This window comes from Phoenix dactylifera, unplaced genomic scaffold (genome assembly GCF_009389715.1).
Source record: "Phoenix dactylifera cultivar Barhee BC4 unplaced genomic scaffold, palm_55x_up_171113_PBpolish2nd_filt_p 000490F, whole genome shotgun sequence".
NCBI lineage: Eukaryota > Viridiplantae > Streptophyta > Magnoliopsida > Arecales > Arecaceae > Phoenix > Phoenix dactylifera.
Genome location: NW_024067910.1, coordinates 178,386 through 202,229, shown reverse-complemented (window position 1 = coordinate 202,229; position 23,844 = coordinate 178,386). Strand labels below are relative to the sequence as shown.

Below are 23,844 nucleotides of genomic sequence, written 5' to 3'. Positions count from 1 at the left end.
AATCAGAGCCCTGACTAAATCAACAGAGAATCCAAAGCGGCATCTTCGTCATATTAAAAATAGCAAGGTCCGCCGTACCGGTACCGGTCGGCGTACCGGTGGCGTCCCGGACCGATACGAAACCGGTCCCGTATCGGTCTGTACCGGTGGCGTACCGGTCCGAACCGGTGGCGTACCGATCCGAACCGGTGGCGTACCGGTTCGAACCGGTCCCGTACCGGTTCTTCAACAATAAATTACCGGTACCGGATTTCACGCTGATCCGGTACCGGTCCCATGAAAAATAGTAAGTTGACCAATTGAAAAATAGATTACTCCAATATTACAGAAAACTTTCCCGGTTATTTATCTTAGCATAAGTCTATCAAAAATCATCAGAACAACAAAAATTTCATGTCCAATGTTCCTATCATTTAACCATAACATCCATACAATGAAAATAAAAGTATACAGTGACATGGTTTATATCATTAACATAATGATATAAAAATGTCATCACAGCCAAAGATTCCAAAGTTAACTTCGTCATCTTCATGATATATATTCTTCACTTCAGAGTGATACAAATCTTCCAGTTCAATGGGTAATTCAAAAATGTTCTGCCAGAAAAATAACTCAAAGATGAAAATGTTACAGAAAAGAAAATTAGCTACCACCCAGCATATGCTATTCTAGACAAACTTGAAAGAACATTCAATATGATGGAAGTCATATAATGGTGCATCTTTGGATAGTTTAGTTTTTAAGTAGTAATGGAATTATTACAAAACATTCCCAACAGGGTGTCATGACAGTACCTCACCAGAAGAAAATTTTTCAACAATGGCATTCAATTTCTTCCGTGACATGCTTTTCAATCCAGAGTGACATCCCACGAGGAACTCACATTTCCAATAATGAAGAGGCTTTATGTTCCTGAGGATATATGCTAATGATCTTGCAACCATAATTCTCTTCACAAAAAACTATACATTTCATGTTTTCTTGTAGCCTGTCAAGAAAAGAAAGCATATGTTGACACTCTAAAAATATATTACTCAGAACTGCAAAAAAGAAAACACAAATTCTTTCTTTAACTTGATGAGATTCTAAAATGAGCTATATAAAATTTCCTGCTCAAGTAAATATGGACATGAAACTATATATTTTCAAAGTCCACAGATCAGCTCCACTTATTTGCAAGAATGTCACATAAATATATGATGACTGATGGATTCATCGAAGTTGGATTGAAAATAGACTTGAAATTTTACGTGATCTTAATTAGCATATGAAGATCAAAAATGCTGCCATATTGTTAGAGAGTTTGCCACAACAGCTAACCTATCTAAAGTCTAAATGTGATTTGATCTCAAGATTATTGTAGAAATTATAAACCTACAAGAAAGGCATAGGTGCATGAAAAGTCTAGAATGTGCTTTTTGATCTTGAAAAAACAATAATATGCACAAACCTTACTTGTTCATAAACTTATCTTAGCTTATGAGTCATGACTGCTGCAGTGCACACGGTGCATTGCCTTTTAGAACAAAGAGAAGGAGAGCAAGATGGTGCCCACAAAAATTAGTATACATGTTGTTCTTATAAAATACAAGCCTAGCTGTGAATAAGCTACTAAATCATGGGAGTATAGAGCATGGTATGCTGAACCGGCCCGTACCGGCCGTTTAGCCCGTACCCTAATCGGTCCGGTACAGCCGTAGAAAATGGTTCCGGCTTCGTACCGGTGTCAACCAGACAAGTTTGCACTGGTACATCGTACATCCTTATACCGGTGCGAACCGGTCCAATTCGCACCGATTTGCTTTTCTGTTTTAAAGGCCGTGCGCTGTGGCCTTTTTGACCACAGCGCGCAGCGCTTTTTGAATTCGGCCCAACAGCGTGTGCGCTGTCCGATCAAATACCGAGCATCATCGGACTATAAAAGCCGACTAGCAAGGAAGCATCGCTAGAAACCAGCAGAGGAAGGGGAGGCGGATCCGGAGTGAACTAGCAGAGACGGCGTGAAAAAAAATTGAGGTGAGAGAACGTTGTTCTCCTTTCAAAAAAATCTAGCAAAGGCTAATTAAAGTATGGTTTATTTCTCCTACCTTTTTTCTTCAATATTTTTTTAAGGTGCTTAGAAAAACGAGGTCAAAAATTGCAAATAAAAAAAGGAGATCATGCCAAATTTTTCGATTTGGGCTTGATTTTTTTATACGTTGTAGATCTATGGATGATGTACATGTACTTGCATAATTTTATTAAGACGGTCTCGTCTATGTGCAACATACTACCTGAAGCTGGAATTGGTATGGATGACGAACTTCCGGAGGCTCTGCGTAATGTCATTTACAAGATGGAGCTTGATCCAGAAGTCGCGACGTCATGTCTAGAAGAGGTAACTATGATTTATTAGCATGTGTAAGTATACCGGCAACTTCTATTGTTAACATAGTACAACATGCTTCTTTTTCACAGACCAAATTATTTAGAGAGGGCAGCAATAGCTTTGAAAAGCAAGCAGTTGTCGTGAGCAAGACAACTATGAATCCAGGTACGTTACACATCAGAAAGACATTCACTTAGCGTTACATGGTTACTAATATGGCACCATCATATATGCAATTTTTTTCAATTTTTGCAGCTCAATGGTGGATTCATTTTGGCAGGTCCGCAAAAAATTTTAAGCGGATAGCTATCCGAATCTTCTCCCAGACGGTCTCCTCGAGTGACTGTGAGCGCAACTGGTCCACCTTTGCCCTCATCCACGGCAATCAAAGAAACCGTTTGACACAAAAGCGCCTCAACAACTTTATTTATATGCATTGCAATCTGCGATTGAAGCTAAAATGCATTCAAGAAGAAGTGGACCTCAAGTATGCAGATCCGATCAATAAGGCTTTCACAGATGATGACGATGATCCTATGCTCGGCTGGCTTGTGGGCCAGCAGCAGGAGCCCGAGCTTGACGAGCCAGGATTGCCTCCACGACCATCCGGCTTCATAGCCAGTGAGGCTAGGGTCGATCCAGAGCAATAGGCTGAGCGCAATATTCCATGCACTCCCACGGCTGATCAGCCACAACCAGAGGAGAGCTAGTCATCACATGACTGGTACGACACATCCTTTCAGAGAGATGATCGAGAGATGCTCAGACGAGGACGCTACGGTACCCAGTCGACTCGATCAGGAGGGTATGGTAGCCAGGCAGAAAGGGGCACAAGGGTAAGAAGGCACCTGCTCAACAAACGAAAAAAGAAAAACAAAGGGCCCTAATGGAGAGTGTCGAGGAGAAGACCTGAAGCAGCAGAGATGAAAATTGTAGTGGTGATGGATCTGCTAGCCATAAAGAAAGTGGAGGACAGTATGATATTATTTATAAGACACAACCGGAGGCGGGTCTTCGATATACCGGTGAGTTTCAATTTACGCATGCTACACAGGATAGGGACTACGGTAGGCCATCTGATAGAGCCCGCGAGGATACCATTGTATATAGAAGACGAGCTCCTCACAGTCATTCAGGAGGACAAGATGAAGCTGCAGATAACCTCGCATGTGGTGCGTCAAAATCATCTTCCAGTGGCTACTAAGGTATGCTGAAACTGTACCGGTCGGCGTACCGATGGCGAATTGGTTCGGCCGGGTTTCAACTATGCCACCATTTTTTGGGCTGCGGCAAGCACATGCACATGCAAAAATGCCACAGCATAGCTATAGTGGCATTAAATGCCACTGTAATGATATTGTAGCTGCACTATAATAAAACTATAGTTGCACCGTAATGACACTGTAGCAGCACTATAATGAAACTGTAGTTGCACCGTAATGGTATTGTAGCTGTTACATTAGCATTAAATGCCACTGTAATGATATTGTAGCTGCACTGTAATGATATTGTAGATGCACTTCGCTGTTCCAGTGGCATTAAATGCCAGTGTAATGATACTGTAGCTGCACTTTAATGATACTATACTTGCATGGTAGCTATGACAGTGGCATTTAATATCACTGTAGCACAGCTACAATGCTACAGTGGCATTAAATGCCGCAATGGACCGAACTCCGTGCTGGTTCGCACCGAGTCTTAGCCGAACAGGACGGAACCGATCCAGTTCGACCTTGTACCGGTGCACACTGGTATGCCATTCGTAACTGTTTTCCACCTCTGTTCCAGACCGGTCCAGTACAGGCTGAACCGGCCGGTACAGGCCGATTAAGCATACCATAGTGGCTACTATCCTACACAGCTCGAAGGGTCTCATGGGTCGATTTTGTTGCCGGCATTTTTGGATGGGCCCTTCCACAGCCATATTATTAGCAAGAGAATATCTCTCAGAGCCAGAACTTCAGCAAGAGATCCGAGAGTTCTTATAACCCGGCGTACATTCCTCAAGGATTGAACATATAAGACTACAACGCCACTTGGTTAGAAGGGTAGGTTGATCTACCTCCTTATTATGCCGATGGTCCGGATATTTACGAGAAGCATCGCCACTCAACCCGATTTTAGATATCCGAGAGTGCTTTAAATGTATGTACTTGATTGTATCTTAATTTGAAGATATTTTATGTTCTTCATTTTATGACTTGCATCATTTCAAAGTAATAAGATGCATCATCTAGCTTAAACCTCAAAACTCAACATAAAAATCAAAAAATCATGAAAAAAAATAAAAAAACCAACAAAAAAACATCAAATTTGACTTCATTTCATAGAAAAAGATCCAAAAGAGAGAAAACTCCCCCAAAAAAATGGTGTCGTAGCCAAAACCCGACCGAACAAGCCGAACCGGTTCGGGTCTCCACCGATACGCCGACCGGTACCAGTCGGTGTACCTTGGTGTGGAGCATCCCAAGCTATTTCCAGCTTACAAAGTTCTAAATCAATCATGAATAATACTTCTTTAAGTGCACCAATTCTAGATTAATTAATAAAGAAAGAACTGTCATAGAAAACTTTTGCAAACCAAAAACCTCATGCTTTCTCTTTCACAGCTTATAGAGTTAGGAAGGCATCTTAAATATGTGACAAGTATGGAAGCACTAGAGAGCTCACTTAAGAGGGAAAATCCGAAAAACAAAGTCTGTTTAGGAGAAGTAATTTCTTCATCATTAGGATCAAAAGCATTTGCATATAGTAAGAAGCTTATAAGATTGTGGTGACTTGGAGATTGTTTCATCTTAGCTATTACCCCATTAGTTTGGGGAATAATACTTGCATTTGTATATGTTCTAAGCAGACTTTAAATTAGGGTTTTTTAATTGATCCTTAAAGCTTGTAACTTAGTATTTGCCACAAGTATACATAACTTGTATATGTTAAAGTACTCTCATAAAAGCTGGAGTTGCAATCTTGATAAACATTGGATTTTTTCTTGAAACATATTTTTATACGTGAAACAAAGTATATGCACAGAAACATGAGTAAGGAATATATAATTTCAAGCATAACTCATTGATTCGGACACAGTGTCACACCATACATACATACTTGCACATACATACATACACGTTCACATGCATGCAAATGTTGTGTACACATGCGCACATGTTTTTATATATACATGCACATACATCATGTGCAAAAGTTTGTCTCTAACTATGGGGAACTTTTGAACTCATAAGTCTTTTTCAATCATACATGAATTTGTCATCCAAACTGATTTTGTCATATAAAATAACTACCTGTGATCATGATATAAAATTTAAAAATCATAAAAACAATATAACTCTGGACACAAAGAAATCTAACCATTCTGCAGTTACAAGATAGTTGGTTTTCATAATAATATAAATGGGTTTCTTGTCAAAGATCTAATCTGTTCATGATAATCTACAGATCCTAGTACACAGAACCAACATCCAAGAAATCAGGATATCAAACATAAATAGAATCAAACCAAATATCTCAAAACTAAAAACTATCCATTTTGTAATCTTTTTATTCAGTACTAGGAAAGTCCGCTGTGGTTGATTTCTGGTGATGATTCTTAATTTTGATGGCCTATGATGCAGCCGCACAGATAAATGAACACTCATGCATGCAGATGCGCATAACCATGCACACATGTACATAAACATGCACAAACTACAAAATTAAAATAAAAAATTAACAATTTTATTACAAAGCATATGATGGTGAAACATGTATTAAAGTGAAATATGGCTGCATGCTACTTTGTGTGGAATGCATGCTTTGCCTGCCAGTATGGCCCAAGCATTGGCGCACATGTCATATTCCATACCAGTGCCAAGATCGCAATGCGTTGGCATGCAATACCACAATATCCGAGCAAGAATGCAAAATACAAAAAATATCTATTTGAAGTACACCTACAATCCATAAAATTGATTAAAAAAAATCAGACTAACCTGTTACATGACAGAATTTCAATGAGAGCTAATAACTTTTTTGAGAAAAATGGTTCTTCTAGAGTCTCTAAAGTAATGGAGCTGCCCTCTGTATAATCTACAAATCAGAAGAACAATTTCTTGTCAGATGTGCTAGAGATTGAATGGAATATCAATAACTGATTATCTATATAGTGCACCCTACAGTTCAATCTAAATAAATAAAACTATTACCATCCACAAGACAATGACCTTTTTTTTCTTTCCCCAGGTGTGTGTTAAAACATCCAATTAGAGAAAAAAAAAAGCTTCACAAACTAGGGCAGAAAGCAAGTCAGATTATATCCGACCGTATCCGTTTCCGTATCCGATTCGGATCAGATTTGGATAGTATTTTTTCAATCCGATCGGATATAGATACAGATCCAGATAGTCAATTCAAAAATCTCCCGGATACGAATACAGATGCGGATACACCTAATTTTCCAAGATTTGGATCCGAATCTAGATATCCGTATAACAAGGATAAGTGAAAAGAAGTTTAAGTTCAATTAAATCCGGAAAGTAATTAAGTGATTAACCAAACCTAAACTAAAAGGAATTCAAATATCAGATGACCGTCACTTAAGATAGCAACCCGAATAAGAAATAACCGATTCCAATAAAATCCTTCGAATCACCTAGCACGCCTGAAAGCATGGAATGCCGTACCGGTCCGTACTGGCCGGTACGGGCCGGTACGTACCGGTCCGGCCGTGGACCGGTACCGGAACGGATTAAAAACCGGTATTTCCGGTTTTTTATCCGAACCGGCCGGTACGGGTGCGTACCGGCCGGTTCGGAGCCCGTACCGGCCGGTACGCACCTCGTACACCGGTACGATTTTTTTTTTTTTTTTAGAACCACAGCGCCGCGCGCTGTGGTTTTTGAAACCACCGCGTACCGGCCGGTACGGGACCGGTACCAGCCGGTACGTACCGGACCGGACCGGTACCGTACCGGTCCGGCCGGCCACCGGTACGCCGACCGGTACCGGTACGGCGGACCTTGCCTGAAAGGCTCAAACCTCTTGTTCATCCATTTCGTCCCTCTACTCTTCGTTCGTTGTCTTCAAGCAACTAGGATTTCAAAGATCCTGTCCACTTTCTAGTTTCCACCTGGCAATTGCAAACCAGTGACAGCCGTGAGATGCCTTAGAGGCGCCATAGATCCCATCGACTTCGGTGACGAGCAACTTTAGGGGGTATATCCTTTATGAAATTGTTTGTTTTTATTATTGATAAATGCTTGTCAAAATTATATTTTTTTTAATTGAATCTTTCTTTTAGGATCATGTCTTTATTGCTAGTTTTTATCATTGAATTTTGCTCAAATTTGATTAATATCCAAAAAAAGTATTTGATTTATATCCATATTCGGATAAAAAATATGGATATGTTAAATATCCGATTCGTAGCCATATCCGTTTATAACAAATATGGATATGCTTAATATTTGATTTGTATCCATATCCGTTTCGAAGAAATATGGATATTAATTTTGATATATGTTTATTATCTGTATCCGTATCCATATTCGTTGAAAAATATAAATAATGAATATATCAATATCCGATTTGTAACTGATCTGTTTTCAGCCCTATCACAAAGTCCCATATGCAAGAGGAAGAAATCCTTGATCCTAGCCATCTAGACCAAACTTTACTGTGGCTTTTCTGGTACTTTAATCTTTGTTAAGCCTTTACTTTGCAAAAGTCACATCCAAGAGTAAAACTAGAATGCGAGAGAAGTCCTAAACCCAACCATCTTCCTCAAGGTTTGGTCAACTAAAATGGTGTCATTATGGCTCTCCCTCTATATCTATCCAAAGGTTATGGAGTACAATCTCACCACCTCAAGGTTTGAAAATTTTCTTTTGGTTTTGATTTAGCCTTTGGCTGGCTCTATGGTGTTTCCATAGTTTCGGTAATTTTGAAAGTTTCACTATGAGATTCAGAGTTTCAATCAAAAATCAAAAAAATAATTAAAAAAGAAAATAAAGAAGTCAAGAAAATTTATAAGTATTATATATTATAGATTCTTTCTTTGTGTAGTTACGACAATCATAAGCAGAATTTAATACTATAGATAAGTGAAATCATCATGTACTATGAACACATATTCTTTACCTGAATTTCAGTTATTCGAAAATTTGTTATGTTTAACAATTTTGAACACTTTTTGGTGCCAAGAACATTCACTTTTTTCTTCAAATTTAGTAGCACTCACCAATATACTGAATTTAGGCATTCTCATATATTTGGAGTTAAGAGGTTGTTCAATAAAATGCACATAGTTATGGAATACTACATTTCTTTTGCATAAAGAAACTTATTTTTGTGAAATATATTGGACATAGTTGTTTAAAATAACCTTTGTAGAGTACTATATTAAAAGCCATTTGAGGAGCCTAGGTCCGTCAAAGATTACCAGTACCAAGATTTTCTATACCAACCCATACTGTCTAGTACATGGTCTGCCGTACCGGTCGGTACGGGCCGGTACCGGCTGGTACATACCGGTACCGAACCCTACCGGTACGGTACAGCTACATATTTCGGTACCGAACCGTACCGGTCCGTACGGGCCGGTACGCGTCGGGCCGACCGGTACCGACGCGTACCGGCCCGTACCGACTCGGTACCGGCCCGTACCGAACCGGTACCGGCCCGAACCGACCAGTCCGTACCGGCTCCAATTTTTTTTTGGTTTTTAGCCCCATCGGTACAGTACCGGTTCGGCTCGGTTTGATTCGGCACCGTACCGGTACCGATGCCCACCGGTACGTCGGTATTGTCGGTACCCGCGTACCTTGGTCTAGTACCAAGCAAATCATACCGACCAAAAAGGTATTGGTATGATACAAGGGCTCAATGTGATACAATACTGACACAATAGCATTATCTTGCCTCCAACAACATACCAAGTGTTAGTATGGGGTATAATGTAATCGCCCCGACTTGAATTGGTAAGCTATCAGTGAAAACTTTGATCATTATTAAGCATGCTCTCTTTAACTCAACAAAAAGAAAGAAAGCCACAAAAATTGCTATCATATAGTCTATATGACTAAATAAATAAAGAAATGACAACACTGCAATATGATAACAAGCAACAATAAGAAGCTTTTTAAATATATATATATATATATAGCTAGTTTCAGTCAATTTCAAATGAAACTGACCAAAATCATTGACACATGGACCGAAATTAAATTTCCGCCCATATGGATCATAAGTTAGGGACCAATTTCGATACTCTTGGCTGAATTCAATCAATTTCAACTAAATGGATCAATTTTGACAAAAAAATGAAGACCTTGCTCTCCATCAAACGCCATTTTGGACACCTTGATGAGACCCCCAACCCGCTGGGCCAAATTCCAAAAGGATCGGCCGAGGCCAACCTCGGCCAAGGCCAAGACTTGGGCCAAATACATTGCATGGAGGTTTGCCCAAGCCTTGGCGAACCTCACCAGCCGTCGGCTCAGCCCCGCGTAGGCCTTGCCCAGCGCCTGCGCGAGGTTCGGGGCCCTCAGCCACAACCACACCAACGCCTGGCCAACCGCACGCCCGCACGGACACAACCGTGCGCGGACCCCCGTGCACACACCCAGCAGTGCGCGAGCCTCTGCGCTGCGCAGAAGGCGCACGTGTTGAGAGCCCACGCAAGCAACACCGAGGAAGCGCCAAGCCGGGAGAGGACCATATGCCAACCGAAGGCCAAAGCGGCCACACCAACCAAAGAGGACATCGGACCATGAGGAGGACAACGGAGGGTCAAGCCAAGGCCCTTCATTCGGCCAAACACATTCATGGTCGGCCAACTACTTTGCTTGGAAAGCCTTGGCCAAGGCCAACTACTTTGCTTGGAAAGCCTTGGCCAAGCCCCTTCATTCGGCCAAACACATTCATGGTCGGCCGAGACCATGCTCGTGCCGCACACACCGCGCCCATGCATGCTAAGCCTCGGCTGAGCACGCCCAACCTAGCCGAGCCAACCGCGCGCCCAAGCCTCGGCTGAGCACGTCCAACCTTGGTAGAGCCCGCCGCGCGCAGAGCCCCGCCAGAAGCCTTGCCGCAGCCAAGTTCTGTCGCGGCCAACCTCGCCTGCTACAGTGCGGCGAGATTCAGCTGCAAAAACCTCACCAGCTACAGTAACCGCTAGCTAGCTAGCCCGCCTGTGCCAGTCAGCCCGCCTACTACAGTTAAGCGAGGTTCGGCCGACCGAACCTCACCAGCTACAGTGCCCCCGCACGCCCAAGTCCCAATCCCTCCCGACCCGGTCAACCGGGACCCGCGTCCCACAGGCCGCGCACCCAGCCCTAGTCCCTCCCGGACTACAACTCTATTTATAGGCTAAGCCCTAAACAAAACTAAATAACCCGCCTTGGATAAATATGGCAAATTGTCTTCCCACGGATCCAAGGCCTTTCCACCATCGATTGGCATGAGATCAATGGCTGAAAATCACCCAAGAAGAGGTCCTCCCGCAGCTGGTGTTGACTTGGTCTTTAGCCGTTGAAGGGTGGGCAATGGAGGGCTAAGATGCTCGGGTCCCGCGGACTGGGCGCACGGGAAGCGTGTCCCGGATGGCCGAGATGCGTCCCGATTGAGCTGGGAAAGTCCCAGTCCGGGAGGAACTGGGGCTGGGCGTGCGGCCTAAGCGCACGGGATGCATGTCCCAATTGATCGGGTCGCTCGTCCCGGCTAGGACTTGGGCGCGCGGCTGCCGGCTGGCGCGCAGGCGTGGGGCGGACCCGGGCGTGCTGCTGGATGCACGACTGGGCGTGCAGGCACTGTAGCCGGCTAGGTTCTTGCGGTCGAACCTCGCCGCACTGTAGCAGGCTGGTGCGCGCAGGCTGGCTGGCGGGTGGTGGGGTCTAGCGTCGATCATTCGCCAACCACACCGATGTGTTCCCCTTTGCTCCTTTGGCGTTGGCCCTTTGCTCCTTTAGCGTTGGCCCTTTGATGTTGTGCCTTGACCGAATTAAGTAACACCGGCTGATTTGGAACGATGGCACTTATGACTCCTAATTTCAAGTTCTACTTGGCTAAGAATGGAGGATGAATCCTTCCTTGGAACCTTAGGCAATCTCGACAATTGAAGACAACTCAATGAAGTGAAGAAGACAGCAATTGGTTGCTTTTGATTCCACTAATAGAGAGGAATTACAAATAATCTAAGGAGGGAATGGCGTCCCAATCTTAGCCTAATCTAAGGAGGGTTGATTAACCCAACCTTAGCCCAAGTCCCTTAGGACCGACCGAATTAGGCACTATGCCTACCCAAGCCTATGTGGCCGAACACACTTAAAAGTGGCTAATACAATGGCTGATAAAAGACCCCTAAACTCTCCTCACTTAGGCCTTTATATAGGCCTTTACATTGCATGGGAGAATGCCATGTGTTGCTGCAGTTTTATCTTCTTCATGGCTGGATAACTTGTTGGTAACCGCTGCAAACCTTGCTCTTGGGATGGCTGAGGAGATGGCATGGTTGCCATTTGGTTGTTGTTTGGTTTGGCTTGTAGTTCTTGGCATTGCCTTGGCTGTGGCTGTGGCCTGCAGATTGGCTGTGGCCTTGGCCGGAGGTTTCCTACTGTTAGCTGGCGCTGGACACTTGGGCACCGGGGACTTGGGCGCTAGGCGTCTGGGCGCTGGAGCGCTGGACACCGGGGCACGCCTGGTCGAGCGGGCCGCACTGATGGGGGCTCACGGTCCAAAGCCCCTCACCAAGCCCCTTTCCTTGCGCTCCTCGCGTGTGCCTTTGAAAACGATGATGATGGACCGATTGTAGGCAACGCCCGGTGGAATAACTCAAGAAGAGGATCAACAATGAAAGCAAACTTGGTTTATATTCCACTAACTTGAATAACGAAGAACAATAATAAAGAAAGCAAAAGAAATCTAGAAAGAGATTGAAGAGATCCCTTCCTAGCCCAATCTAGTGGAGATTGATGGATCTACCACTAGCCCAAGTCCTAGAACACAAGATCTAAGACCGAATTCGGCACAAACGCCGCCCAAGCCTTACGGCCGACATAACAACATGACTCTAGATGAACTCTTGATGCCTTTCAATGGTCTTTTACATCTCTTTTTATAGCCTAAGCCCCAGACAAAACATGGCACTTTGTCTTCACATGGATCCAAGGCTTTTCCACCGTTGATTGGCATGAGATGGATGGCTAAAGATCACCCAAGAAGGGCCCTCCCGCGGCTGAACTTTGGCTTGCTTTTTGGCCATTGGATGGAAAGGGATGGATGGTGGGATCTGCATGGGTTCCGCGGACCGGACGCACGGGACGCGTGTCCCGGTTGACCGGGTCGCGCGTCCCGGCTGGGCGTGTCCCAGTCCGGGCGGGACTGGGACTGGGCGCGCGCCAGGCTGGCGGGCGCGCACGGGCGCGCGCGTGGGCGCTGGCGCACGGGCGCGCGCGGTCGGCTGGGCGCTGGCGCAGGCGGGCGGGCGCGGGAGGGCGCGCGGGCGGGCGCGGGCGCGCGGGCGGGCGGGCGCGGGAGGGCGCGCGGGCGGGCGCGGGCGCGCGGGCGGGCGCGCGGGCGGCCACGGGCGGTCGGCCTGCTGGGCGCGCTGGCGGGCAGGCGCGCGCGCGCGGCTGGGCGCGGGCCTGGGCGCGCAGGGGCCTGGGCGTGCGCGGGCCTGGGCGCGAGCACTATAGCAGGCGAGCTTCGTCCTGCCGAACCTCGCCGCACTGTAGCTGGCTGCTGGCGGCCTGGCTGTGCGTGGGCACTGTAGCTGGCGAGGTTCTTGGCCAAGAACCTCGCCGCACTGTAGCAAGCGAGGTTGGCTGCGGCAGGATTTGGCTGCGGCTTGGCTTTGGCGGGGCGGTGCGCGCGGCGGGTTCGGCCAAGGTTGGGCATGCTTGGCCAAGGCTTGGGCATGCATGGGCACATGTTTGGCTTGGCCGAGGTTGGGCGTGCTCGGCCGCATGAAGGGGCTTGGCCAAGGCTTTCCAAGCAAAGTAGTTGGCCTTGGCTTGACCCCCCGTTGGCCTCCTTGTGGTCCGATGGCCCTCTTTGGTTGGCATGGCTACTTTGGCCCTTGGTGTGCGATTGTTGCTCCTCTTGCGGCGTGGCTTGCGGGGGTCCTCAACATTCCTCCTCCCTTGAAGAACATCCTTGCCCTCAAGGATGAAGTTAGGGTACCTCTGAGAGACCTCGTCATAGTCCTCCCACGTAGCATCTTCCTTGGGCAAGCCGCCCCACTGAATCAAGACTTGCCAGATTTTGCGTCGTTCTCGGCCTCGTCTCCATATGCGGTACTTGAGAGCTTCAACTGGTTGTAGAAGCAGTCGACCCTCTTCATTAAATGTGGGTAGGTCCGGTGCAACTAATGTCGGGTCACCAACCCTCTCTTTGAGCAACGACACATGGAAGACTGGATGCAGATGAGATGAGGCGGGTAACTCCAGTCGGTAGGCGACCTCTCCGATGCGTTCTATGATTCTGAACGGTCCGTAAAATTTTTGAGATAGCTTGTGGCTGAACTTGTCTTTTAATGATTTCTGTTGGTAGGGCTTCAGCTTTAGGTAGACAAACTGGCCAGGGTTGAAGACAACTTCTCGGCGACCTTGGTCGTAGTACCTTTTCATTCTTTCTTGTGCCTTCCGAAGCTCTCTTTTTACATTTGCTAGGACTTCGTCTCTTGCCAATAATTCTTGTTCAACTTCCTCACTTCGGGCTGTGCCCCTCTCATATGTAGTCAATAGTGGAGGGGGCCTCCCATACACAAGTTCAAAAGGACTCAATTTAATGGATGAGTGGTAGGAAGTATTATACCAAAATTCAGCCCAGGGTATGAAAGCTTCCCACCGTGATTGTTGCTCATGGCAGAAGCAGCGCAAGTATTGCCCCAAGGTCCTGTTGACTATCTCTGTTTGTCCGTCCGTCTGTGGGTGGTAAGAGGAACTGGCTTTCAGTTTGCTTCCTTGCAAGGTGAACAGCTCCTTCCAGAAAATACTCATGAAGACTCGATCTCGGTCGGTGACGATGCTCCTTGGTACTCCATGGAGTCAAACAATGGTCTCCACGAATGCATGTGCAGCTGACTTGGCTGTGTAAGGATGTTTAAGAGGTATGAAGTGTGCATACTTACTTAGCCGATCAACCACCACTAGGATCACTTCGTAGCCCTTGCTTGCTGGTAGACCCTCGATGAAGTCCATGGTCAGATCCTCCCATATCATGTTTGGGATGGGAAGTGGTTGCAGCAGTCCGGTGGGTGCCCGTGGATCGTATTTGGTCTTCTGGCATGTCTCGCACTCGGCCACCAAGGTTTTGACGTCGCGCTTCAACCCTTCCCAATAGAAAAAGTGCTTCACACGAAGATAGGTGCGAAGCCAACCTGAATGGCCACCTTCCTTGCTGTTGTGGAAGTGGTCTAAGATGTTTCTTCTCAAGTCGGGGACGTCGGAGACATAGACATTTCCCTTGTAAAAAATCAGACCATCGCGTACCTTAAATTCTGCAACACCCGTAGCCGCTGCATCTAGTTTCTCTTGGATTTCTTGTGCTCGGGCGTCAAGCTTTGATGCCTCACGAACTCGGTCCCAAATCCTCCAATCAACGCCGCTGATTGCTGCAAAATTCCGTGGCTCATTCATGTCTTCAGCCACCCACAACATCTGGTTGTTCTCCCTTCGCGACAACGCGTCAGCCACTTTGTTTTCTTTGCCGGGTTGATAGATGATGTCGTACTCAAAACCCAGCAACTTGACAAGAAATTTTTGCTGTTCGGGAGTCACTATCTTCTGTTGAAGTAGATGGCGAAGTGCTTGCTGGTCCGTGATGATGGTGAAGCGTCGGCCGAGAAGGTATGGCCTCCAAACCTTCACCGCATGTACAACCGCCAACAATTCTCTTGCGTAGGTGCTCCAAGCTTTCTTTCTTGGCCCTAATGCTTTGGAAATGAAGGCCAAGGGTCGTCGTTCCTGCACCAAAACAGCACCTATACCTTCGCCACTAGCGTCGGTGTAGACCTCGAACGGTTTGGAAAAGTCGGGCAAGGCAAGTACCGGTGTTTGTGTCATAGCTTCCTTGAGGTCTTTAAATGCCTTGCGTGCTTGAATGGTCCACATGAAACCTCCTTTCTTCAGCATGGTGGTCAGTGGCTTTGCAATCAGCCCATAATCCTTTACGAATCGTCGGTAGTAGCCTGTTAGCCCCAAAAATCCTCTTAGGGCCGTGATGTCCTTCGGCCATGGCCAATCGAGCATGGCCTGAATTTTTCGCTGATCCACACGAACTCCTTCAGCTGAAATTATGTGGCCCAAATACTCGAGCTCCACTTGTGCGAATGCACACTTTGAAGGCTTGATGTGAAAGTGGTGCTCCTCCAAGGTGTGTAGAACAATCTCCAAGTGCTCAAGGTGCTCGTCCATGGATCTGGAATATATCAAGATGTCATCAAAAAATACTAAGACAAACCTTCGCAAGTAGGGTCTGAAAATTTCGTTCATGGCCGCTTGGAATGTTGATGGCGCATTGCATAGACCGAATGGCATCACCAAGTACTCGTAGTGGCCGGAATGTGTCCTGAAGGCCGTCTTGTGCACATCCTCCTCTTTCATCCTGATTTGATGGTAGCCGGCTCGTAAGTCCAATTTGGTGAAGAACTTGGCACCATGCAATTCATCGAGCATCTCGTCCACCGTAGGGATCGGAAAACAGTCTTTGATGGTTGCTTCGTTAAGAGCTCGGTAGTCGGTGCAGAACCTCCATGAGCCATCCTTCTTTCTCACCAATAGAACAGGTGAGGAGAAGGGACTCGAGCTATGTCGGATCAGCCCCTGGCTAAGCATTTCATCAACTTGACACTCAATTTCCCCCTTTTGAAAGTGTGCGTACCTGTATGGTGGAACATTGACTGCAGCAGCCTCATCTTTCATCCGAATTGGATGATCAAAGTCTCGTTGTGGCGGGAGGGAAGTAGGCTTCTGGAGGACACTTTGATGAGCCTCTAACACCCTCCGGATTGGTGGTGGCAGCCCCTCAAGTGCTTGCTGCTGCTGCTGAATTTCTGCATCATCTTGGAGAGGACCTTCTTGGTTCGGGCTAGCCATAACAACGGCAAAGCAGCTAGCCCCTCCTTTGCAAAGTTTTTCTATCATGTTGGCCTCGCAAGGCCGTACTTCCTTGCTGCTCAAGGCCGTCCATGTCCTCTTTCTGCCACCGAGTTTAAACTCCATGGTCATTGCGTCGAAGTCGGTCACCACCCGGCCTAGACTACGTAACCATGCATTTCCCAAGACAATGTCTAAGCCGACTAATTGAAGTATATATAGGTCGGCTTTAACTCTCACCCCTTGTACATTCATCTTTACATTATTAACAATTTCAGCACATAGTAATTTTTCACCACTAGCAATTTTGACTTCAAACGGTGAGACCGATGTACCTTTGAGTCCAACCTTTCGTACGATTGCTGCGTTGATGAAATTGTGAGAAGAGCCGCTGTCCACTAACAAAGAGACTTCATGCTTGCCGATCCAAGCCATGAGCCTCATTGTGGAGGGTTTTGGTGCGCCGCAAAGTGCATTGAGTGACAATTCGGCATGCTGATTTTCTGCACATGGTTCGGTCTCTTCGGGGTGATCTTCCTCCTCGCTGCTGCTATCTAAATTTTCAGATGCAGTGGGCTCTTCGTCGCTGCTTGCATCAAGGACGTAGACTTGGCCGGTCTTACAACGATGCTCCCGGCTCCACTTTTCACCGCACTTGAAACATAGACCCTTTTTTATGTAATCTTGCAGCTCATCACGTGACAATTTCTTTACCTCCCTTTGCTGATTTTTGGAACCTGTTGAAGTTATCTCTTTGGATCTGAAATTTACCTTGGATGGTTGTGGTTTGGTGAGCTTGCTGATGGCACCATCCTTGGTTGGACGTCGTTCCGGGTTGTAGCTTTGGTCTAAGATCTCCGCCATGCGCATCGCCTCTTGTAGCCGCGTTGGTTGTTTGAGTTTGATCTCCTTGGCTAGCCATGGTTTGAGGCCGTCGATGAAGGTACCAAGCAAGGCTTCGTCGGACCATCCGCTGACCATAGTTTGTAATTGCCGGAACTCATCGATGTAGGTCTGGACTTTGCCTTCCTGTTTAAGTTTTGCAAGTTGACCATGGTGATTAACAACGGGGGATGGTCCCCATTGTTTCATGAATTTGTCCATAAAGGCCGTCCACCCCAACCTTCTCCCTTCTTTCTCATACAAGGCCCGAATCCACCTCCACCATCGGCTAGCCCTACCCTCTAAGTGGAAACTGGCTAAGGTCACCCGATCAGCCCGTGGGATGTCATAAACGTCGAAGTACTGATCCGCCTTGTCAAGCCACTCATACGGGTCTCCTCCACCAAACTTTGGGAAGTCAATTTTGGGTTTCCTAAGCCCTTCTTCTCTAGGCCGTGGACCCCTATAGTCATCATCTCCAAAGTCATTACCCCGCATGTTTCTTCCTCTCCTTGCCATGGGTTCTCTTCGGCCATGAGGCCTTTGAGCATGGAAGGGGCGATCTTCGGGTTCACTATCGGCCTCATCACGATTGTTATGGCCATTACTAACCCGCTCATCATCAAGCCACCTCTCAAACACTAAGCCTTCGGCTTCTATCCTTCCTCCCAATCGCCCATGGTGCCTAATGCCATGATCTGCATGATGTGTACCCTGAACACTAATGGCATCGCTCTCATACCTTGCCTGGCCCTGCCGTGCGGCATGCGACCTAGGCACTTCTTCTTGCACCTTCTTATTTTCCCTTTCTAGCATCCTCCTTTCCAACCTCTCCATGTTGGCATTGTTTTCCCTCCTTATTTCAGCCATATTTGCAGCCATAGTATTGGACAAAGTTTCCAATGCCCGGTTAAGATTGGCCGAACTAACTTCAAGGGCTTCTAACCTCCTATCTTGGTTATCATAATGGGGGGACTCCTCCTTTTAACCCTCTGTTTTAGGACTCTAAAACCTTGAGACAACAGCCCCTCAAACTCCCAAAAATCCGAACTCAACGATCTCCAAAACTTGCTGCACAAAAAATTTCTGGGTTGCAGAAAGTTTCTGCAGCAGTCTACTGACTTCAGCCGCCAATATCTCCCTCAAAACAGAACCAAATCAACACGTGAGGATGCCTATTACAGTGAATAATAAGCTCTGAAACTCTCCACCAAAACTCAAAATCAAAGCTTCAGAACCCTGTTCTTAACACCCCAAGCAAACACCTAGTTGCAGAATTTTTCTGCAACACAGAAACTTCACCAACCAGTCCCCAATCCTCCTGCGGTTGTCACCCAATGGATGAACCAACCCACCTGACGTGTACACCACTCAATCAGCCTCCGACAGGGGTTTTACAATAATAAAAACAGAAATTAATCATCCCCCAATCGAATACAAATTCAAGCCCAATATAGGATGCAGAATTTCTATGAACTTCCCCAACAACTATGATCTGAATTTTAACTTTAGATCAAACAGAATATGCAACGTAAATTCAGATCTGGAAGATTGGTATTCAAGCGTTACCTCCTTGAAAGGATCTCTCAATGAAAGCACCAAATTGATGGGGGCTCACGGTCCAAAGCCCCTCACCAAGCCCCTTTCCTTGCGCTCCTCGCGTGTGCCTTTGAAAACGATGATGATGGACCGATTGTAGGCAACGCCCGGTGGAATAACTCAAGAAGAGGATCAACAATGAAAGCAAACTTGGTTTATATTCCACTAACTTGAATAACGAAGAACAATAATAAAGAAAGCAAAAGAAATCTAGAAAGAGATTGAAGAGATCCCTTCCTAGCCCAATCTAGTGGAGATTGATGGATCTACCACTAGCCCAAGTCCTAGAACACAAGATCTAAGACCGAATTCGGCACAAACGCCGCCCAAGCCTTACGGCCGACATAACAACATGACTCTAGATGAACTCTTGATGCCTTTCAATGGTCTTTTACATCTCTTTTTATAGCCTAAGCCCTAGACAAAACATGGCACTTTGTCTTCACATGGATCCAAGGCTTTTCCACCGTTGATTGGCATGAGGTGGCTAAAGATCACCCAAGAAGGGCCCTCCCACGGCTGAACTTTGGCTTGCTTTTTGGCCATTGGATGGAAAGGGATGGAGGGTGGGATCTGCATGGGTTCCGCGGACCGGACGCACGGGACGCGTGTCCCGGTTGACCGGGTCGCGCGTCCCGGCTGGGCGTGTCCCAGTCCGGGCGGGACTGGGACTGGGCGCGCGCCAGGCTGGCGGGCGCGCACGGGCGCGCGCGTGGGCGCTGGCGCACGGGCGCGCGCGGTCGGCTGGGCGCGAGCGCGCGGGCGGACGCGCAGGCTGGCGCGCGGGCTGGCGCGCGGGCGGCCGCGGGCGGTCGGCCTGCTGGGCGCGCTGGCGGGCAGGCGCGCGCGCGCGGCTGGGCGCGGGCCTGGGCGCGCGGGCGCGGCTGGGCGCGGGCCTGGGCGCGGGCACTGTAGCAGGCGAGGTTCGTCCTGCCGAACCTCGCCGCACTGTAGCGGGCTGCTGGCGGCCTGGCTGTGCGTGGGCACTGTAGCTGGCGAGGTTCTTGGCCAAGAACCTCGCCGCACTGTAGCAAGCGAGGTTGGCTGCGGCAGGATTTGGCTGCGGCTTGGCTTTGGCGGGGCGGTGCGCGCGGCGGGTTCGGCCAAGGTTGGGCATGCTTGGCCAAGGCTTGGGCATGCATGGGCACATGTTTGGCTTGGCCGAGGTTGGGCGTGCTCGGCCGCATGAAGGGGCTTGGCCAAGGCTTTCCAAGCAAAGTAGTTGGCCTTGGCTTGACCCCCCGTTGGCCTCCTTGTGGTCCGATGGCCCTCTTTGGTTGGCATGGCTACTTTGGCCCTCAGTTGGTGTGCAATTGTTGCTCCTCTTGCGGCGTGGCTTGCGGGGGTCCTAAACACGCACTCCCGCTCCTTGGCGCGTGTGCGCGCGCCGGCCTGCCATGATGGCACCAAGGCCGGGGCCTGAGGCGCCCTGACCGCGCGCGCGGGGGCTGCTTGCTGCGCGCCTCTTCCAGGCATGGGCGTGCGGTCTGCTGGCCACGCGCCTGGTCCTTGTGCGCGCGCTCGGTCTGTTGACTGCGCGCCTGAACCTGGTATGTGCACTCGGTCTGCTAGTTGTGCTCCTGCTCCATGCGTGGGCGCGCGGTCTGGTGGTCGTGCGCCTGTTGCAGCCCGCGCACCTGTTGCCTTCATGCGCGCTCGGTCTTCTGGCCGAGCTGAGTGCCAAACGATCTGAATGATTAGCGCCAAGCCGAACATGAGGTTTGGCTTGGCACTTAAACAAGGAAAATTGGCTAACCATAATTGACACCAAGTGGGCACTTGGCGAGGTTGGGCTTGACTTGGCCTCCGCCTTGGCTCCTTGTTGATGCAAGTCTTCCATGGTTTGGCCGCCAATAAGGGCAAAATTTGAAGGGACCTCACCAGCAGGCTGGCTGGCGCGTGATCACTGTAGCTGGCGAGGTTCTTATGGCCGAACCTCGCCGCACTGTAGCAGGTGAGGTTGGCAGCGGCAGGACTTGGCTACGGCATGGTTTTGCCGGGGCTGCGCGCGCAGCGGGCTCGGCCAAGGTTGGGCATGCTTGGCCGAGGCTTGGGCACACAGTTGGCTCAGCCAAGGTTGGGCATGCTCGGCCGAGGCTTGGCATGTATGGGCGCGGTGTGTGCGGCACGGGCATGGCCTCGGCCGACCATGGATGTGCTTGGTCGAATGAAAAGGCTTGGCTAAGGCTTTCCAAGCAAAGTAGTTGGCCTTAGCTTGACCCTCCGTTGGCCTCCTCGTGGTCCGATGGCCCTCCTTGGTTGGCATGGCTACTTTCGCCTTCGGTTGACGCATTGTCGTTGCTCCTCTTGAGGCGTGGCTTGCGGGGGTCCTCAAAACCCCGCCCCACACGGTTCCGTGCACTGGGGAATCACGCGCGGGCACGGTTCCCCGCGCTGTGAAGCGCCGCACGAGCGTTTACCCCGCTCGCGCGCTTCCCCAACCCGCACGAGGCAACGCGCGCACGCGGGCTTATTAATGCCACAGAGTGGCATTTAATGATGCCACTCTATGGCATTTATCCCGCGGGCCCGCGCACTGGGGAACCGCGCCCACGCACGATTCCCCGCACAATTAAGCATCGCGCGGGCGTTTCTCTTGCCCGCACAATTCCCTGGCCCGCACGATTCACCAGCCCGTGTGGGGCAGCGCGCCCACGCGGGCTCCTTAATGCCACTCTGTGGCATTTATCCCACGCGTCCGCGCGCGGACGTGAAAACCGAAAGATAGAAAAAAAATACTTACCAATTCATACCAAACTAGTTCTAGTACAAACCGAACCATACCGGTCCAGTAGTCTACTGGTACGGCAGACCTTGGTCATCTTTTCATCCCCCACATCTTGATTCTTTTTCTTGGCCGAGCACCATCATTGGAGTAGCATAGGCAAGGTTCCAAAGGCAGCAAGAAATAGCGCGTTACCCGCCCTAAAAACGATCCCGCAACCATCATCAACAACTCCCTCGACTGAACCTTGGCGCGGGGTTTGGGATTGCAATACCCTGCGGGCCAACACACCCCCACCCACCCCCCTCTCCAACCAAAAAAAAAAACAGAAATTATTCTCTCCCTAAATTGTCTCCCCATAAAGTATGGATCTTGTCCAATCAGCTCTTGCTCTCTAACTTCTATCTGATTGGATCTTAACACCACATTCTCTAATGGGCAGTGAGTTTTTGGCAACCATTTGATCATAAAACACCACTTTTTTCTTTTATATGCTTTATGTTCATTTTGCATGCATGTTTGCTAGTTAGACACACATAGCCATGCATGTGTGTACACACAGAATACGTAAATCCCTTCTTCATATGAGGTGAGGATATGATGTAATACAACATTTTAAATTCATTAATATGATAAAGACAAGCAAAAAAGGACTGCAACCAATTCTAGAGATAGTGGTTGATAAGCTTTTTTCCGTTGACTCTAATATTACCTTTTGTTATATTTAAAAACGCTTGTAAAATGAAGCCAGATATACTAAAGAATGCATGTCATGCAATCTTGCAAACTTCGTGTAGAGAAAATATTCAATCACTTAAATTGAACAAGCAATATAATGCGAGGGAAAAAAACAAATGTGATACATTTCACTAAATCATTATACTGCAACAACTAAAAATGCTTACCATAAAGCATACTATATAATAACTCACCACTTAAAACAGAGATTGCCTTGCTTAAATATTGGTCTGAAAGGCACTTGTCATTGTTATTGTTGTCTGCCTCGCTCTCTATTGCATCAATCCCATCAGCGGCTACAGCCTTCAACACATTAATCAAGAAAAAAAATTCACCTAAACTTGGGAAGATACATCAGATCCTATAAAACATTAACTGAAGGCATGCAAAGGCAGGTAGAGACGACGCAGATAGGCACATGGTATGTTGGCAGGGGTATACATGTCTGCGCATCAAAACATACCTCTGCAATTCCTTGAAATATATAAAAGACTTAGAAGTCATTCACATAATATTTGTAGTAAATTAGAATTTCACCATACAAACAACTAAAGGAAGTGTCATAACGTCATGTACCAAACAGAGTGATGATTCCCCACATCAAGAGAGTGCACCTTTCTTTCACTTTACTAGTCATCATTACTTGAACGAAAATATAAAAATTAAATTATTAAGCTCAGAAGGTTTGCTTTGGAGATCATAATATGAAAAGCAAGGAAAAAACTGCAAAGAAACAGACTTGAATTAATTGATCTCAGATTAACAGTGATGTTAAAATTCATAATTTCCATTCTCTAAACATTTTTATTCATGTCTGTTACCATGATCATGACAAGTTGAGAAACTCAAGACTCAACCAATATTTCAAATGTTATGGTCTTCAGTACTCTTCACTCTTCATCCTAGGGGTTGTTAACATGTACATAAATCAATATCAATGACAACTAACTCCCAATTACTTCAAATACTTTTACATATTAGAGATGAAATATCAATGACAACTAACTCCCAATTACTTTTACATATTAGAGATGAAATAACCTTAGTCACCAGAAGGGGGTGCAAGTGCAAGAGCAAACTAGAGAATGGGTGCAGGAAATTGGGTTTCTTAAAAAAAATTTTAATAAAGTATGTGCATGAACAAGTTTCCAAGTGCTACAGGCCAACTCGGTTATATTAGAGGATGACTCGGCCACCGTGATCAGCTGGATCTAGGGTGGCCCCGATGGTAGTGGAGGGGGACACCTCCTGCTTCGGGATATTTGGGCTATGGTGAGTGATGGTGTGGCCTTTCAAGCCATTCATCTATTCAGAGAGGCTGACGGAACCGCGAATTGGGTGGCTTTTTCTGTGGCTTGTCACTCCGAGGGTACCCTGTGGGTCGGAGAGGGGGAGTTGCCCAAAGCACTCCGAGATTTATTGTTTTCTAACTTTATTGGGTG

General features: G+C 47.3%; 1 protein-coding gene across 1 annotated transcript in view; it reads right to left on the bottom strand.

Moving 5' to 3' along the window:
- LOC103696391 (endoribonuclease Dicer homolog 4) overlaps positions 1–23,844 on the bottom strand; it is a 78,331-nt gene that overhangs the window by 24,444 nt on the left and 30,043 nt on the right. Inside the window, 4 exon segments of the mRNA XM_039119128.1 lie at positions 798–962; positions 964–991; positions 6,358–6,454; positions 22,597–22,705. Coding sequence (XP_038975056.1) covers positions 798–962; positions 964–991; positions 6,358–6,454; positions 22,597–22,705 — 399 coding nt within the window.